This window comes from Varanus komodoensis, unplaced genomic scaffold, assembly GCF_004798865.1.
Source record: "Varanus komodoensis strain SLA01 unplaced genomic scaffold, ASM479886v1 scaffold9, whole genome shotgun sequence".
NCBI lineage: Eukaryota > Metazoa > Chordata > Lepidosauria > Squamata > Varanidae > Varanus > Varanus komodoensis.
In genome coordinates this window covers 23,025,239-23,043,971 of record NW_025336598.1, presented here as the reverse complement: position 1 = coordinate 23,043,971, position 18,733 = coordinate 23,025,239, and the positions used below count along the sequence as shown (strand labels likewise).

The window sequence follows — 18,733 nt, the reverse complement described above, 5'->3', positions numbered from 1 at the left end:
AATCTTGCTGGCCAGCATGCGTATAACACAAACTAGAAGAGGCTATGGATTTTGAGGATATCTTGTTCAAGAAAAGTAACCTTCCCGAAATTGCACTGGGTTCAAAGGACATGGTAACCTACCACAACTGATCAGCTCTGGTGTGTTGTCATATTGTTTAAACCAGGTCACTGTGTTCCTCATTGCTGAGCAAGTTGCCACTTGAACAGACCACAGCCCATTTAAAATTGTAAACAAAATCCTGGTTCCTCTTTCCAGTCATGAAGTAATTTCGTTCTGCTTCCAAAATGATTACTCTTTTGTTCTACTAGAAAGAGCATTGTCTTGAGAACTGCATTTTGCATATTCAAGCTCCACTAGCTCACAGCCCACTAAAAGAGAACACTGTCCTATTTATATAGCAGATGTACTTTATTATACTTCTAGAATTTTCTACTAATATCATTGTACTGCAGTTTAATTTCACTTGAATTATAGCTCCTAACCCATTAAAAGCCAGCAAATCCATAGTTCTTTAAAAGTAGAAAACACGGCTCATCTTTTAAGAAATCCCTACTTCTTCTGTAGGTTGATTATGTATCTGCAATGCCCCAGAAAATAGCAGCAGCACAACACTCTTTGAGATACTAAAAACATGAGCTCAGTAATGTTATGGCCCCTAAACAGTGCCTATAGGGCTACAGCATCACTAGGTTTTCCAGATCCAAGGTTTAGCCATGGCCACTGTAATCAGTCCTAAACAGGGCAGTCAGGGTAAGGAGTGGGATTGAGTAAGGATGTGCACTGTATCTTGGAAGTGCTCCAGCCTCCTTCCCTCCCTATTTCATTGGGTGGAAGAAGTGAAATACCCCCTCTCCCTACATAGGCTACATGCAGTCCACCAAGTTCAGACGGTTGCGGGCAGCTCCATTACATTGTACCCTAACTTGTTCAGTAAAACATTTCCAGGAAATAATAAGGGATGGGGTAATTTGATGCAAATGTATCTTGCATTTTGAATTTGATAATATGGTATTAAAGGTTGTGTTGGAGCTCAACTCCCTGGCATGAAATCACTTTCAGAAAAGTTTCTTTGTATGTATGTATTTGATTTCTAACCTGCCCCACGGCTACCTGGGTAGCTTACAACCATAAAATGCTTATGTAACATTACTGTGGGTTCTTTACCTTCACTTAAGAGATTATATATTCATATATTTGTGTGCCTAGAACTTTAGAGCTGTAATCTTGGATTACGCATAGCTACACAGGAAAGGGAAATCTTGGAATCAAATATGGGAAAGGAGAAGGTATTACAGAGAAGACCATCTTCTCATGATTTAATGTTTACTTTCTGTAATAACTAATTATTACATCCTGAAATCAAGTGTGCACAGTCTCAAAAGGCAAGATGATATCCTAATAACAAAGCAGCTACAAAACTATTAAGGTGAAGATGGGATCTTGCCAGCAAACTGTTGACAAAAATATAAGACCAGAAAAAGAGGAAAGGAGAAGCAAAGGCATAAAATACCTACATACTCAAAAGTAATTATTTTGCAAGGTACAAATATTGTCCCTTAAATTACGGAGGGCAGATTTGATTTAAATCACTAGTAAGGCTAGATTTGAATCATGGGTTTGCACACATGCCTGCCTGCCTTGTAAGTTGTTGTTGTTGTTGTTAGTTGTGAAGTCGTGTCTGACCCATCACGACCCCATGGACAATATTCCTCCAGGCCTTCCTGTCCTCCACCATCCCCCAGAGTCCACTCAAGCTCACACCAACTGCTTCAGTGACTCCATCTAGCCACCTCATTCTCTGCCATCCCCTTCTTCTTTTGCCATCTATTGTTCCCAGCCTTGTAAGTAGAAGAACGTTATTAAAATATTCCCAAACTGGGTCTTTTCTATGGCCTGCTGCCATTATAGGTTTTCTTCTCTAGGGAAAGAACAATATGATAAATCTCAGGCTATACACAAAAAGATCCAAAGACATATTCTGCTCAGAAAGTTTCACTTTCAATTTACTGCTTGCCCCTCTCTTCTCACACTTAGCTTCTTGTGCAGATCTGTTATTCCACTCCCAACAATCTTCTTCTATTCATTGAATTTTTTGAAACATAACACTCAAGTGGTGTGCATAGGCTTGCAAAGGAACAATGAGATTGAGCTCTTTGTCTCATCTCTGTATGTTTATTTTATAACATTTTTGTTGTGAAGAAGAGGCATGTGATCACTGGAGACACAAATTCACAGTTTTGAGAAATGTAAAACCAAGCATCTGAGATAATATCTTCTAGATAGAAAAATTGCCCAATAGTCTTACAGAACCCTCTGGAAGAGCATGACTTTGTGAAGGATCAATGAAATTCATTTACCAAATCATTTAAACATTTCATGAATATGCAGCCTCATACTACATAATTAAAAACTAATGCTTATTTCATGATGAATTAATCTTTGGACTATAATGTATCTTAAATAGAAAACTATCTTTAGTTTTTGAGAATTTTCCTCAAAAAGCATTTTATTAAAATCAATCTAAATAAAAAAATCTGATTTAAAATTTAAAAATCATTTTTATTTTTTAAAAAAATCATTGATTTTTATCCACGCTGAAATTAATTTGATACTCCTTTTTATCATTTGTTGCTGTTGTTTCCCTGATCTGTTACTCCTGTGGCACCATTTTTCTATTTTGGTATTACGTTTTTTAGTCAAAAGGGGAAAGTCCTCCAGCCAATAATTATAGAGTGAACAGTGTTTCATGACATTTTAATTTGCATACAAAACCTATTAACCCTAAACAGGTGACTACAGCTGAGTCTTAACTGTAGCAGTTGTTTGAAGATGCTTTTGATGCTGCCAGAAATGTTTCCAATAAGTTCTTCCCTTTTGTCTCATTTTTAAAATACCATATAGTTAAAATATACTTCATAGATGCCTGTGTAGTATAATTCTTTTTCGTTCTTCTGATAGTGTTCTTCTTTGTGCCTGGTTTCCCTTCTGCTTTTGTCATCCTCCTAACCATGTAGATGTTTTGTGAGAAGGATTAGAAAAGGCCATAGTAGCCTATGTCCTGGGGAAGGGAAGTAGAAAATAACTGTGGCAGCATAAGACCAATGTCCTCTTCAACATATTTATTTTGTTCTTCACATGTTGTTGGAATATGTAACTGTTAGTAAAATAAGGAGCTCAATTTTCATGGAAAAAGGTCAAATTTCCATTGTACTACTGCAGTTATACTAGGGATGCATTTCTGGCCTTTTCTGTAACTAAACAGACTATTTTCTGTCATGTATTTTACACATCCTAGCAGGTACAACAAACAATCCTTTTGAAAGAACTGCTAGCATGTTCTCATTTTTTCTACCTACTCAATCAGCCTTGCTTATGTACTCCTTTTTTATTTCACAGCACTCTTGTAGCTTAACTCTGAATATTTTCCAGTAAATCAGTATTCTGCTTAAAGTGTGGTGCCAAAGAGGGCAGTATTTAGTGGCTCATAAAGATGCAGTGGCTATAGGATCATGTTCTTCCTTTTATGAGCATAGAGTACACTTTATTAGTTTGACCATAGTTTTTGTGATAAAGGCAATTGAAATTGTAGCTGTTGTGGGTACTGTGCACGCCAGCTGTTTGCTAATCACAATTCCCTAATTATTGACACTGGTGTGCTTGCCATTTCATCCAAATGCAGATGGTATGCCTTGTTTGAGATAGATAGCAACCCTTAAATAGTACATAACCTGTTGTTGGGCTTTTTGAGAATTGCTGTTAAACCTATCAAGCGATTGAGATGGCATGGGAAGCTGTAATAGCACAGATAATACAGAAAATCTGACAGTCACATGCAGCAGCTACAATAAGCTACTGTGGGTTGTTTCAGATACCATGGTCATGAAAATTGTGCCAGTGTATCTGGGCTATACCATTCCAAACTAAAGGTGTAAGACTCACATGATTGAATATTCTGTCATACTCTCTCTATATAGAGAGTTTCTATCCTGATGGTCTCTCTTACAACATGCTAATTTTCTGGATATTGATTATTGGTAGGGAGGAAGATTCAGACATGTGATCCCATTGTGTAGTCTGACGTAGTACAAACCAGAAGCATTTTTACCATCTTTAAAATAAGGACCAACTCTGCAAGAAAAATGGAGAAGAAAATAAACAAAATGAAACATATCACAAAAATGAAGTTTCAGGAGCTGGGGTTCCTCCTTCGTGCAATCAATAGCTGCAGACCTTTTCCTTACAAACTGTTCTTTATTGATTAAAAGCACAAAACACCCTGTATGAATAGCTGAAAATGCATGGAGCTGTTTGTTGAATCCAATCTATTACTCCCCTCCAGGAACTCACCTTAGAAGCATGCTGGACCCCTATCCTTTTGGGAGGAGCCTTCTGAAAACAAGCATGACTCCTCTCCATGCACCAATTCTCTAACTGGACCACTCTCCTCTGCTGATGATGCATAATGGGATCAAGAGCCATGGCTGCCTTGTCTGTGTCTGAGAAATTCCCCTGCTCCAAGTCCCCTCCTGCCACCTGTACATCTTGGTTAATGCCAGACTGGCCTTGAGATAAACTTATCTCAGAGTCTCAGGGATGGCCTGTGTCAGGAAATTCCAGAATTGCAAAACCAGGAGAATGTAGACTCGGATATACGCAGTCCTCAGCGTGCTCAGTCCTCAGCAGTTTATTGGCAGAACACCCAGGAACCCCTCTGACAGACACAGATACAACAGCACTGCCCAGTAGCCAGTATACTGAATTAGCTATGAGTTTCCAGATCACAGAAAGAGTTTTTTTTTTATAAGTTGTGGGCTATGCACACAGTTTCAGGGCAATGATGAGATTCTGAATGGGTGAGAAGGTGGGGACAGTGGGGAATAATACAGAAACATTGAGAAATCATTATAGGCAACAGGAAAAACATTACCCATCAAAGGCTTGAGTAACAGATAACAAAACAATCAGGAGTTTCAGAAATCTAACAGGTTTAAAATGTTGTGTTTTTGCAATTAGAGATATAGAATTCCTTAAGACAAAGCATGATCTGGCTAGGTATTTTTGCATTGCAAAGGAAACACAGCTTCTCCTAGAAGCTTGTCTGATTCTGTGAGAAATGCATGAATAATGGAGCCCCCAGGGCTGTCTGTTTTTCCCAGGTGTGTGGAACTGGGCGAAAAGTTCTAGTCCCTTTGAATGGAGAGGAGCAAGGGCACTGCTGCCAGATTTTATATTAAAGGACAGGTAGAAGCATATCTATTTATTTGTACTTTCCTAACACCCACATTCCAGTACACCCCCCCACCCACCCCATGCCTGTCCCCTTTCTAATTCTTCTGGAGACCAGCCAGTAGCCCTGGAGAATGTGCATCCAAAGCAGCTATCTTTTGCATTTGCGTAATCAAGCAGATCATGTTATCATGGAAACAGAATTTTGGTTCAAAATGGTGAATGTAACCAGAGGAAAACCTTTTGAAATTAAACAGGTTTAAGCAGTTTTGAACATTTGAGGAAACTAATGTCAAGCCTTAGGAAACATCAATCGTTTAATGTCCCATCCCCAATACCTTTATTTGGGAATGCTAATATACTGTCAATTTTTTAAAATAAATTTTAAACTAACATTAAAAACATCAAGCATCACATACATCGGATTTACTGGGTCAACCTCCTACTACATATTTTTTAACATTCTAAAGTCAAATTCAAATCAATTTATAATAATTTAAAAATATCTCTAAGTTTACTCCTAGTCCCGTTTCTCCAGCCAATTATAGAAAGAATCCCAAGTTCGATAGAAGTCAGTATCCTCTTTCTCCTTCAATGATAAAGTCAATCTGTCCATTTCTGCGCAGTCCAAGATCTTTCTTACAATCAGTCCATCGGTGGGCAGCTCCTCACTTTTCCAAGACTGAGCAAATGCATTCCTCGCCGCTGTAATTAGGTGCAGCATTAGATACATTTCCTGTCTGTTAAGGTCTTCTGGTACGATGCCTAACAAGATAACTTCGGGTTTAAAAGCAAAGGGTTTTTGTAATATTTCCTCCATCTATGTATTTTAATCCAATATTTTTTGCCTTATCACAAGTCCATCACATATGATAAAAAGTACCCACTTTATGTTTACATTTCCAACATCTATTTGTCATATTTGGATATACTGTCAATTTTTAACAGCATTGTTTAATAGCACCTTTCTTTTTAGTGGCATTTTGTTAAAGTTTCCATTGGCGGATTAGTGGATGTTGCTGGCACAGTAACACTTAGTCTGTATTCTTTTAGACTTTCGAAGGGCAAGGCAGGAGACGTAGTCATACTTGATTCAACAGCCATGAAACATGCATGAAGATCATGGCAACTTAGGAGCACATTTCTGCAGTCTTCCAGTACATCTTGAATAGTTTACTTATCAGTAGGCTATAGTAGTCTTTGTTACAGCAGAATCATGGCTACAGTAGTAGAAATGTTGTTGCTCACTGTCTTTCACTGTAAATTTAATTGTGGGTATAATCAGCTGTGTGTGTCCTTACATACACATACTAGCTTCTGCTTTATCCTGTCAAATTAAATTGTATATGTTGATGAAGTAAATCATTCTGAAAGAATCCAATTTTAAATTTCTGAGAACAAAGGTTTTTTGGTGTTTGTTTTGCCATTGCTTGTTTTCAGCTGCACTTTGGGAATCATTTCTAGAATACAAAGAAAGAGTACCTATCATTTGTAAGGCACTTCAAAGGAGAAGGAAAAGTATTCTATTTTTATAACTTCCCTGGACAGCTGAAATTATTAGGAAGATATTGTTTCAAGAAATAGACACAAACAAAAGTACAGCTTCGTTGCACAACTAGGAGAAGATGCCACAAAGGTTTTTTTTTTAAGTGAGCCTATTTCAGAGGGATTGCAACTTTTCTATCTGATAATTATACCATTTTTTCTTTAAGATATAAAAGAAACTATTGGTTCCTTTTGAACACTGAAGGGAGTCCCAGGGTTTTCTATTCCGTGGTTTGTATTAACTCCTGTAGGGTTTATTTGCATGACCAAAGATTCCATTTATGGTGATTACTGCTTATCACCCAGGCTCAGATGGTAGAGGTGATCTTAATATTAAGCTGCAGCTGCTGGTAATCCATTTTTATTAGCATTAGTGCATCAGCACTGTTTTCCATTTTACAGTAGGAAATGGTCTGGTCAAATGCAGCACTTGAATCCATCTCTCTTGGTTATGGTAGGAAGAGAACCAGATACTCCTGAGTGCACTGCTGCTATTCTCAACTCTGGGAACTGGCCTCTTCATCCTACTTTGTGACTTCATTGTAATGACTTTGAGCTGCTTTATATAGAACTTGGTACCACTTGGTACAGATGTTTTCAGTATGGGCCTAGCTCCACTGCTGTGTTACAAATGCTCCAAGTTTCTTTCTCTTCATACACTGCTCAACTCACTTGTATTTTAGGTGTCTTCACATTGGGCAACCTAGTTTTGCTGCAGCACTGACTAAAGAAAAGGTTTGTTGCCTCTGCCAGATCTACTTCCAGTAGCTTGAGGGATGAGCCTATTATATTGTGCCTGCCTGATGTTGAATCTTTGAGTGTGTTTAAATCTGTTATAAGACTGAGAGATATATTGCACATTGGGGCACTTCTACATCTAAAAACATCCTGTTGGTTAAGTAGTTTAAATAGATATGCAACTTGCAGATTCTCAAGATGTTTTTCCATTGTATAACTCGTCTTTTGTATTAATTTGAAACAGAGGTTTTTAGAGACATGAATTATTTGCAGGAGTGTGTCTATGTTAAATCTAGCATAAGAAATTGTTTTGTTGATGGTGGTATAATAAAAAGGAAAAACAAACATCTCCAGTACAGAACTGTTACTTATAAAGCATTATTGGCAGAACTACATAAAGCCGGTGCTGAGCAGCAAAACTACTTTATGTTTTAGGCACAATTTATGTTGAGAAGTTATTTGTATTTCAGACATCTGTTTGTCAGTGATACCTTTGGAGTCAGCAAAAACAGTGTATTAGTATCGCTGCACCTTTGTGGGATGGCATACTCTGATGCCCTTCAGAGCTTCTTGATACTCATAAAATGTAAATTGAGCTGTGCCAACTCTGACCTCTTGAATAGGTTTTTGAAGTTTGTACTAATATTTTAAACTTTACTTCTAGTATCTGAAAATGCTCATCACTGAAGACAACACAGTGCTTTCACTTTGCAGATAGTTCATTTATCAGCCTTCTACTTTACTGAAAGTAAGACGTGGTCAAAATCCAGAGAAGCATCCTACATTCTTAAGCAAGAAGAGCTTTGGGTCTCTATTTCTCTAAGGAAGAGGACATCTTATGGTGCCTAAATGCTTTACCTGGTTTTAAACAAGCTCTTAAACCTACTTTATTCTGGTGGGCATATTAAAAGTTGAACTTTAGATATGTTTTAATACTAAAGAGCTGGGAAAATTATAAAAATACTTGTAATGTGGTTTTTATTTTGCTTTTGGTAATGGTTTTTATTACTTTGAATGTACTATACCATTCATCCTATGTTTATACTGGTTTTTATTTTTGTTATGATTTGTAGTTTCTTCAGTTTGAGTTTATTCTAGAGAAGTGGTCCACCCCGCCTCATGCCATATTGCAAATAGAAATAGAGGAGCTTTTAGAAGCAGATTGTCTTATGTCTCAGTGATCTGCAGTTCAGTTTGTGTTTGAGGGGGAGGGAGATTTTGTGATTGAAGTGCTATTTGGTTCTCCTTGATTACCTTTTCCTTTAGTCTGGAAAATACCTGGCCATTTTGCTTTCTCTGTCCCAAGCATGCCCTTTACTTGTATTGTGCACCATAGCACAAAAGGTAAAAAAAAGGAGGGTTGAACTGAATGCAGATTTTACAAATCACCTTACCTTTGACCCTGGGAACTTGGTTTCATGTCCTGTAGGCATCACTACCTACCTTTCTGTTTTCAAAAATTGGCTTTGCTTTTGGCACTTTTGAACTAATCTTTGGGTGTTTTCTGCTGTGTGTTCCTTTTTTCTCAAGGTATACAAAATACTTGCCTACTGCCAACAGGAGGAAGGTACCAGGAAAAAAGTCTTTGTGATTGTTTTGCTGTGAAAATTATGGAAGGTGCAAGGATGAATGTATGCAGGATTTTGAATATATCTAAGATATTAATGTAAATTACATTACTATCTTTACATCTGTTTTGAATTTTCAGCTAATCAGGTTTTATGTCTAGAGCATATAGAGTAAATGTATTCACTCAGAGCATATAGAGTAAATGTATTCACTCATACATTTAAGAGTTTAGCGGCCTCAGTGTTGCCAATCTGTAGTAGTTATGGGGGTGAGGAAATTGAAAAGTTATACTCCCTCAGTACTTAAATCTTGTCAGTGCTTCATGTTCTTGAATTTGTAAATGTATTTTGCTAACTAAAACATAAGAAAATGATCACTCTTGATTTCTCTTCTCTTAAAGAAATTAATCAGTAAAAGTGTATTGCCCCTTCTGAAAAATGCTGATGTTTTTATTTTCTTTATTGTTAATGGCCCATATTTCTTTTCCCTCTAGCATCAGCACCAGCCAGAAGCGTTACTAAACGCAGAATTTCTTCCAGTATCAATTCTACCTGGGAAAAAAGAAGCGTCATCATGTCTAATATTACCATTGATCCAGATGTCAAACCTGGTGAATATGTCATCAAGAGCCTCTTTGCTGAATTTGCTGTTCAAGCTGAAAAGAAAATTGAAGTTGTAATGGCTGAACCTTTGGTGAGTTCTCTTATGTAGCCTTCATTTGGTTTATGTTCTTCTGTAATTGTTTAATCTCATTTAGAGAATACAAAGGGTGTGAAAACTGGTTGTAGGGACCAAGAATGAATAAAGAATGCTAATATGCTGTGGAGCACCAGCTAATTCCATTTTACCTTCTCCAGTCCCGTTATACTTTAGAATCACAGTGGTTTAGAACAATACTTTTTAAAAACAGACGTACTTAATGATTTGCAGTCATGAAACTGCAAAATAGAACTGTATCATCCAAGTGTGAGCTCATTTCACAGCTATAATCCCCCTGTATGGAGCTTTACTGTTTACTGATTATACAGTGTTTAGATATTGCTACTAAAATAGAAGCAAAACACTTAATATATACTATAATTTGCTACTGCAATTTCTGTTGGGCCTCTTGAATATTATTTTACTTGATAATTGACATTTTCTCCTGTCTTTCCTTTATTGGACTACTGAGATTGGTTAATTTCCCTTCACCCTGATCTGTTAAAGGAAATAATTACCTGCATGAGTTTTGAAAGGGTATCTATCTATCTATAATATTTATATCCCACTTTTTCCTTACAACAAACTCATGGCTTACATCATTCTCCTCCTGCTCTCAATCTTATACCCACAACAACCCTGTGAGATAGCTTGGGCTGAGAGTCTGTGACAGGCCAAAAGTCACCCAGTTGGCTCCATGGCTGAGTGAGGACTAGAACCCAGATTGCCTGAGTCCCAGTCTTGCATTTTTAACCTATACACCACATTGGCTCTCATGGACATATTATTTGGAAAGTCATCTGGCTCAAATACATGATGCTACTTAGAGTATAATTACAGATTTTGGAGACTGTCCTTCTTCTGGATTTTTGTTTTATTTTCTTTCTTTTGTGTGTGTGTGTGTGTGTGTGTGTGTGTTTTTGCGGGGGGGGAGGTGGGTCTGTATTCAGAAAACCCAAAGGAGTCTGTTTCAGACACTGAGGTAGAAGAAGAATCAGTAGTGGCAACCAGTGCTAATTGGACTGGGAGCCATGCACACTTGATAGGGAAGGGGCATGCTTTTTTAATCATGTATTTTTTTTACCACATGATAGCCACAGGTTCACAAACCTGAAATCCATAAAATGCAACACGATAACAAAACATAATATAAAAAGCCTTTAAAAATAAGTGGCATCAAACGAAAGCAGAAACCAGTGTAAAAGAACTATGCCACTGTGTAGTGGTGTAAAGAAGTAAAACACATTGGTTTAGTGATGGTGTAAAGAACTAAGGTGGTGGTGGTGTTATATTTCATTTGTATACCACTATATAACCCAAGCTCTTTTTGCAGTTAAAAATACCCTGAAGAACTAAAAGGCCCTAAAATTAAAATGTCATCATATAGTGTTGATAAAGTGGTGTATCAGTGGGCAGCTGTTCCACAGTGGGCGTGCCACCACTGTCACAAATCCTTTCTTTAGTAGCCCATTAGGCAGGGATATCAGAGGACTTTTGAAAGTAATTTTAGTGTCTGGGCAGGTATACATGGGGAAGAATAGACCTTCAGATAATCTGGTCCTGAACCATGTAGAGCTTTAAAATGGAACAATGGCACATAGAATTGGCCCCAGAACATGATTAGAAGCCAGTGTAGATCACCAATCACTGTCATAATATGTTCATATATCAACAGACTCCTATTAATGTTCCCATTGCCCTATTTTGGACCAATCGAAGTTTCTGGAGCATTTTCAAAGGGCATCCCCACATAGAGCACCTCATAATAATACAAACTAGAGGCTACCAGAATGTAGATAACTATAGCCAGGCTATCATTTAAACAGGTTTGTAGTTGGTACCTCCCTAAATTTGTATAACTGAAGTTGTATTATAATTAATTTCTAATTAACAGGGCCCTTTTCTGTCACAGAAAAATAATATCAAAGCAAACAGCGATTAACATTTAAAAACTCTTAGAACATTAAAAAAATTTATGATACGAGTTGATTGCCTCGCATGAAGATTGTGAACTGCCCTTTCTCAAAAAACCTATTGTGCTGTTTGCTCATTGCAAATAGTTGACTTTTAGCATGAATTTCATTGATAAGCGATCAAGACAGACCTTGGCCATTTTCTTTGAAAATAGAATAGGTACAGTAAATGAATGTTTGCTCACCTGCTGTGTCTCTTTCAGGTATCTGGTTTATTATGACTTAAGTTCACAAACTGTAGCTCTTTAAGAGTAGGGTAATAAAATATTATAGATTCAGGCACGGTACTGTTTTTATACATCACCTGCTTCTATAGGAAATAGTTTTCAAGCTCACCATTTTCTGAATTGTGCTACCATTTAAGATAGATACTTTAAAAATCTTAGCACTTTTGTAATGCAAATATTAAAAAGAGAATGTTTGAATTGTTCTATATGGTGATATGTGATAACTAAAATGGTAACTGAATGCATTCATAGTCAAGGCAAGAACAGATCCCAAGTAGTGGAGGAACTGATTCTCCTCTCTTTGTATACCCATGTCTACAAAGAAGGACAGCTTTGTGATAATCCTCTTCAGAATATCCATTAAAATCATTTTTTTCTATAGATGAAATCAGATTTTTATATAGATGAAAATATTTTTAAATATATTCATCATGAAAAGATGAAACTATAGGTGAATTTCATGGAAAGGTTGTCAGGTGTGGGTATGTCTCCAACATATATTTAGCTTAACTCTCCCTTGTTTATATCTGTAAGTTGTTCCCTTTATAATATGTCATAATCACCTAGTATGAGTGTATAGTATAGTGATTTTAAATAGCTTCCATACTTAGTGAAGAGATTTGAGATCTTGACCTTGTCTTAAAAGATCCTTCCCTGAAAATTTAAATGATAATATTTTGTGCTTCCTGTGACATTTTCTACTTGCACTGATAATGGTTTCTAATGGATCCATAATGGATGCTAATGGTAGTATCCTAATGTGCCCAGTATTTGTGGGACCCTCTGCTTGAGCAGTGGGGCTTTTGCCATTCTAGAACTAACATTAAATAAGCAGAGTGAGGCAGCTCAGCAGAGCTCACAAAAGGGAGTTCCACTGATACGTCTTCTTTCAGAAACTAGTATTTTCACCAGTTTCTGAGGTTATTTTTAGAAAGACTAAGTTTCTACTTCAGTTTTAGGGCTACTCTTGTACCCTTGTGTGTTCTGTTTAATGTAAAAAGAGTTAATGTAGTGATCGCTCATTATAGTCTGTTAATCTCCACAGCCATATAATCCAAGCCTGTTCGGCTTTTTTCCTTAGACAGCTTCTCTGTCCAAAGTCATTTATTTTTACTGTTTAGGAGAAGAAACTGTCTAAGAATGAGCCACCTAGAGTAAGAAGTGCTGAAATGCTTGCAAATCAGGAGGAATATATTTACTCTTTGGGAGGGAATACAAGAGAACTATGGGAGTGGGGGTTAGGGAGCAGAAAACTGCCTCTTTTATGAGTTGGTTTTCATCTGTTAGCAGTGCAGCTCAGCTGCTAGAGAGAAATCTGCTCAAAGAAGGCCCTAATGATCATCATCTTATGAACTCAACTCTGGGGAGCAAAGGCCCAGAAACAGAAAAAGATTTGAAACTATACTTTCCAGAGCGGTAGCCTTGTTAATCTGTTGCAGCTAAGAAAAAGAGTCTTGTGAAACCTTAAAAGCTAACAGAATCATTATGGCAATATGTGATTATTAAATACAGTTCACTGCCTGCGCAGTGAGCCACTGGTTCATGGCAGCAGCCGTTGGGCTCCGCTGACTCCGCGGCGGCTCGTGTTCCCCCTCGTGCCCCCATGAGGAGGCGGTGGCGGCGACAGTGGCCAAGCGACCATGGGCTTGCTGAGCAGCCGGGTGTGGGGAGCGCGGGCGGCGGCTGCGGGCACGGAGGGCGCAGTGGCGGTGGGGCCCAGGCGCAGTGGGCCCGAGAAGAGGAAGCGTGGTGGGCCGGGCGAGGGCCTGGGTGACAGCGAGTGTGACTATGAGAACGAGTGCGAGGAGCGGCTGCTCAGCACGCCCCACAGGAAAAACTTTGTCATATAGTTGAATTCTATGTTAGTTTGTGTCATGTTTATAAATTCTAGTTTGTAAGTACTTTTTCAGAGTGATACTTTCATCCTTCAAATTAGGGGAGAAAAAGCTGCCTATGGAAAGAGTGGGGAAATCCAGGATTTCAGTGAGAAACTTGGGTCCAACAGGATCTGATTTTCTTCCATCTCCAAAGCACAAAAGGAACTCCTGTTCTTTCTCATTTGGGTTTTTTATTTTGGAAAAAATATACTTACAAATTGTCTGCTTGTGCAAATCTGATTGCCAGTACTTTTCATTATCCCTGTTCCACTAGCTGAAGTCTACAATTGCAAGATTGGGCTTTTTCGCATGACACAATAACCCTTCATGGTTTATTTAACCTTCAGTGAGGCTGTAGCACAGATGTGTGGGGGTGGTTACTATTCTGAATATGCCTGAACGTTGTGTTGTGCAAACCTGGTGATGGTGGGTTATTTAAGGGTTAAATAGTGCAGCAGCCCCAAGTTTCAGTTGGATATGAAATTTGGTGCCTGTGGGTTCCATGGCTCATTCTGGTTAAGATAAACTTCAGTATGTTGTCCAAATTCATTCATTATGTTCCTAGTACTATATTGCTTTTGGGGCTTTGTATTGCTACCATGAGGTGAGACTTCAGCATTTCTGGGGTATGAGTGTGGCCAGCATTTGAAATATACAAACCAATGCTCAGGGGGATATTTAGGGAGAGAATTAAGTGTTATGCTTGTCTGGGGATACAATATTTCTGGAAATGTTGAAGCCATGGAAATAGGAAGAAATTAGAAAGTAGAAATTAAGGGAATTTGAAAATATACCATATTCTTCTTTTGATTTTCTTTACAAATCTAAAGTAACTTTGATATCAGAATCTAAACATTAAGACAAATATTGAGATAAAATATTTTTAATACATCAGAATTAGGAAATTGACTAGGAACGTAGTTAGGTTCTTCACAAAATTTTGCAGCTTTCAGGAAGAGAAGCTGGAGAACTTTTGACATATTTGCTCACCTAAGGATTCCGAGTAAACTGAAATTATGGGATAAAAGGACAAGTTCCTCTTATGGATTAGAAACTGACTCAAGAACAGGAAGTAGAAAGCCAGGATGAATGGCAGTGTTTACAGTGGAGGACTGTGAATATCTGATGAACATGCATACCTTACCTTACAGAAAATATACCTCTTTTATTTGTGAAATGAATTTATGTTTTACTCATTTAAACTATTTAATTTACTAAAGCAGAAAGTTGACTAGCCATACAGAAACAGATTTTTAAATCCTTAAATACTGAGGGCTGCATTGTGTTTTTAAAATCACAGTTTAGAGGGTGCTCTGCTTACTTGCCAGTCTTTGAAGCATCCTGAAACAGTAACATGGTTCACATATCATGTGAAGCCACGGCAGCTTGTCATCATGAGTAGTAGGTGTGACATCCAAACCCACAGTGGTTTTCCCATCAAGGAGAGTTTTGCCTAAGCAAGCCATGCTGAGAATTTGTGGTGTTCTTAGGGTTGCTTGCTCTTCGGAAGGTGTGGTATGATGTCTGAAAACAGCAGAATGGTTTTCTATAGGTTGTTGGAATAGTTGGAGAGAAAGAGGGCAGCAAAAAAAAAAAAATACCCTGATGCTCTTCACAGTCTCATCAGTGCTGTCTCAAATCCCTTCTCAGCCTTTGAATAGACAGATTTTTGGTTTTTCCGTTTGTTTGTTTTGTTAGAAGGATTTGACAATTGTATTGCATTTTTTAACATTTTTGCACCTCCATAAATATGAAGGAATGAATAATCACTTGAGGGAGAGATGGCATGAAATGTACAAAAGTTGCCATTTGGTTTCAGGAAGGGCGAAGAAGTCTTTATAAGGAAAGGGGTTCTCCAGCACAGAGGGTGCTGAGGTAGGAACAGTGCTAGGGGTAGGAAGGATCATGTTTGTAGTGCATGACTCTACAATAGCGCATAGATGGCATGGTGTTGGTTAACAAACCAGTGTGGTTTATTGACCGCATTCATGTTGTGCAAACTGGGCCACTGTCTAATGTCGGCAACTAGTTTTCACTTTTACATGCACTAGTAACCAGCATTTTATTTATTTACTTACTTACTTAAAAGATTCGTATGCCGTCTCTGGACGACTTACAACATTATTTCAAAATAAAATAAATTAGCTATTCCACCCCGAGCCTCATTTAAAATATAAATAAGTCATATCATTAAAATTATATGTTAAAATATTGGCCGAATAAAAAGGTCTTGACCTGGCTCTGAAAAACATACAATCACAGTGCTAGGTGGACCTCTCTAGGGAGTACATTCCATAGTTGGGGCACCACCTCAAAGAAGGCCCTTCTCCAAGTACTCTGTCTCTTAACCTCTTTCAAAGAGGGTTCCCAGAGGAGGGCCTCTGCTGCTGATCTTAGGGTGTGGGAGGGCATGTAGGGTAAAAGGCGTTCCTTTAGGTATCCTGGTCCCAAGCTGTTTAGGGCTTTATAGGTAATAACCAGCACCTTGAATTGAGCCCGGACTTCAATGGGAAGCCAGTGGAGCTGATAGAGAACTGGGGTTATATGAGAATGACGACCAGTCCCCGACAGCATCGTGGCAGCTCTGTTTTGTACCATCTGAAGTATCCGGACTGTCTTCAAGGGCAGCCCCACGTAGAGCATCCTTGCCATTGGTTTATAGCCAAGAAGGCAGGAGTTTGTGGGAGTCTCTGAACATCGAGGAGTTTAGCCAGCCTTCTTACCTATTGTATAATACTTACTTTGTCATATCAAGTATAAGTTATTTTGAGTCTATAGGAGGGTGTGTGACTTTTGGAAACAAAAGATAACAACTTTGAGAGGCATTCAAGAGGCAACTGGACAAAATAAAAATTATTTCCAGAAAACCCTTGACATAAAAAAGGAACACAACATATTTAACAAATATTTTGGCTGATCATACTCATTAAGAGTATTCTGATTAGCTGCAAAAATCATACCTGACTTCTTCAGTTATTCTAAGGACTGTTTCAGATAACACAGAGTTGGGTCCTTCAATGGCTCTTTCAAGTGAAAGATTTCCTGATGATTTTGAAAGGTAACTAACAAGGAAAGAAACAAATCCTTTTGAAGTAATGGCATCATAACCCTTGTAATGGACTTGGAACTAACTGTATAATCTCTTCATGTTTTTAGTCAGTAATAAACTTTACACTTGAAAAGTGTCAGATTTACAAATTTTGTAAGTCAAAGTAGCCAACTTTGCTATATAAATTGGCTCAGACAAGTTAATAGGAGAGTTTGAGGTTTAATTCAGATTAAAAGCTAAGGTTTATTTCAAAATGTATGTGTGTATATGTTTTATATACTGTTATTTCAGCAAAAACTCTCAGAACAGATAAAAACCTGACATAATATAATTAACTATGATGTTAATAGGACATTAACAGTGACCATCAAAATTCAAACATCCTAAAGAACAGTTAACAGATAAATAATAATAGTGATGCATAACAGTAATATAATGGCTAATCTACAGTATACCAATGACAGTACGAAAAAAGACCAGTATAAAATTGAATAATCATAATTAAATATTAAAATACCAGAAAAATAAAAAGGTTTTGACCTTGTGCCAAAATGTATCAGGGAAGCTGTTTCCATAGTCAGGGTGCCACCACCAAGAAGGCCCTGCCGTTCATGATATATATGAAGAAATGGAGACTGGGGTTATGTAGATTTTATGTTCAGGATGATGGCAACTGATATGAATGTATCAGTTTGTGTGTCAGTGTTGTAGTCATGTTCCAGAGTAACTTTACTGTCAACTTTGTTATGTGCTTTGATACTTGGTTGAACCCGAGATGCAGCATCGTTTTGGTTTAAAGTTCTCATTCTTGGATTAAGTGCAGCACTGCATGCACATGTTGCTGCATTAGAGGTTGCTATTTCCTTGCTGCTAGCATCAGTAGAGAAAATAATAATTCATATTAGCATCTCTGGGGAAGGATTGGAAAATTGACTGGGGTACCCTTGTGAACCACAGTAAAGACATTGAAGGGTCACATGTGGACCCTAGGCTGCAGGTTATGCACTTATGAGTTAAGTTAGGGTCTCATCAAAGGCAAGAATCACAGCACTGTCAAAGGCAAGTGGAGACTGGAAGCACAATCAGGAGCACAATGTAGCCTCCACAAAAGCCTGTATTGTGAGCAGCACAGCGAACACATTTATAGTACTTTTCAGGGCTTTCAGCTGTGCTGAATGATTGCAGAGGCTTCAGTCCTTGTGAGTATCTTCAGGACTTGTTCCTGGTCCTGCAGGTGCTTGGAGAGTGAAATGTACAGCTTGTCACCAGGGGGAGCTGTGTCATGGCTTTAGATTCTGACATAACAAAATCATGCACATGTGCAGCTACTCATACTATAGCAGTGATGTTCAACTCTAAGAGACTCAGGGCCATGTTCATCCCTCCTGCACTGCCTCCCCTTGTGTGGTCTGTAAACTCCTGAAAAATGATTTTTTTTAAACCCAAGAAAGGGGGCATATTGAGTGCCAAAAAATGTCAGCTCTAGCTTTGCTTGCAAGCTAACGTGACCTTTTTCAGGACACAGTAGCTGCAGTGGAGCCCTAAAAGAGTCTCATGTGGCTTGAAACCCTTTTGGGGGGGGGGGGTTTAGAACTGCTCTGGATGTGTCTTTTATTGGGGGGTGGACAGTGGGGATGGCAGAAACATGTGCCCCACTCCTAAACTGCAACCCGTTAGTGTCTAAGTTTAGCAACCATGAATATTTTCTACTACTATCTGCTTAATATCATAAACAAAAAAGTTATTTTTGTGTGTTCTCTGTTCTAACTCCATCTTCCTGGTTAACAGTATACATGTTTTGTGAGAAGCATTTAAAAGGGTCTCAGC

General features: G+C 38.1%; 1 protein-coding gene across 13 annotated transcripts in view; it reads left to right on the top strand.

Annotated features, from left to right (window-relative positions):
• Nucleotides 1-18,733, top strand: part of FRYL (FRY like transcription coactivator) — a 177,712-nt gene that overhangs the window by 54,571 nt on the left and 104,408 nt on the right. For all 13 annotated transcript variants that reach the window (XM_044417666.1, XM_044417664.1, XM_044417667.1 and 10 more), the window contains one exon: nt 9,575-9,774. In XM_044417666.1, coding sequence (XP_044273601.1) covers nt 9,655-9,774 — 120 coding nt within the window. In that variant the 5' untranslated portion in view covers nt 9,575-9,654. Of the gene's footprint in view, nt 1-9,574; nt 9,775-18,733 lie in introns of those variants that run through there.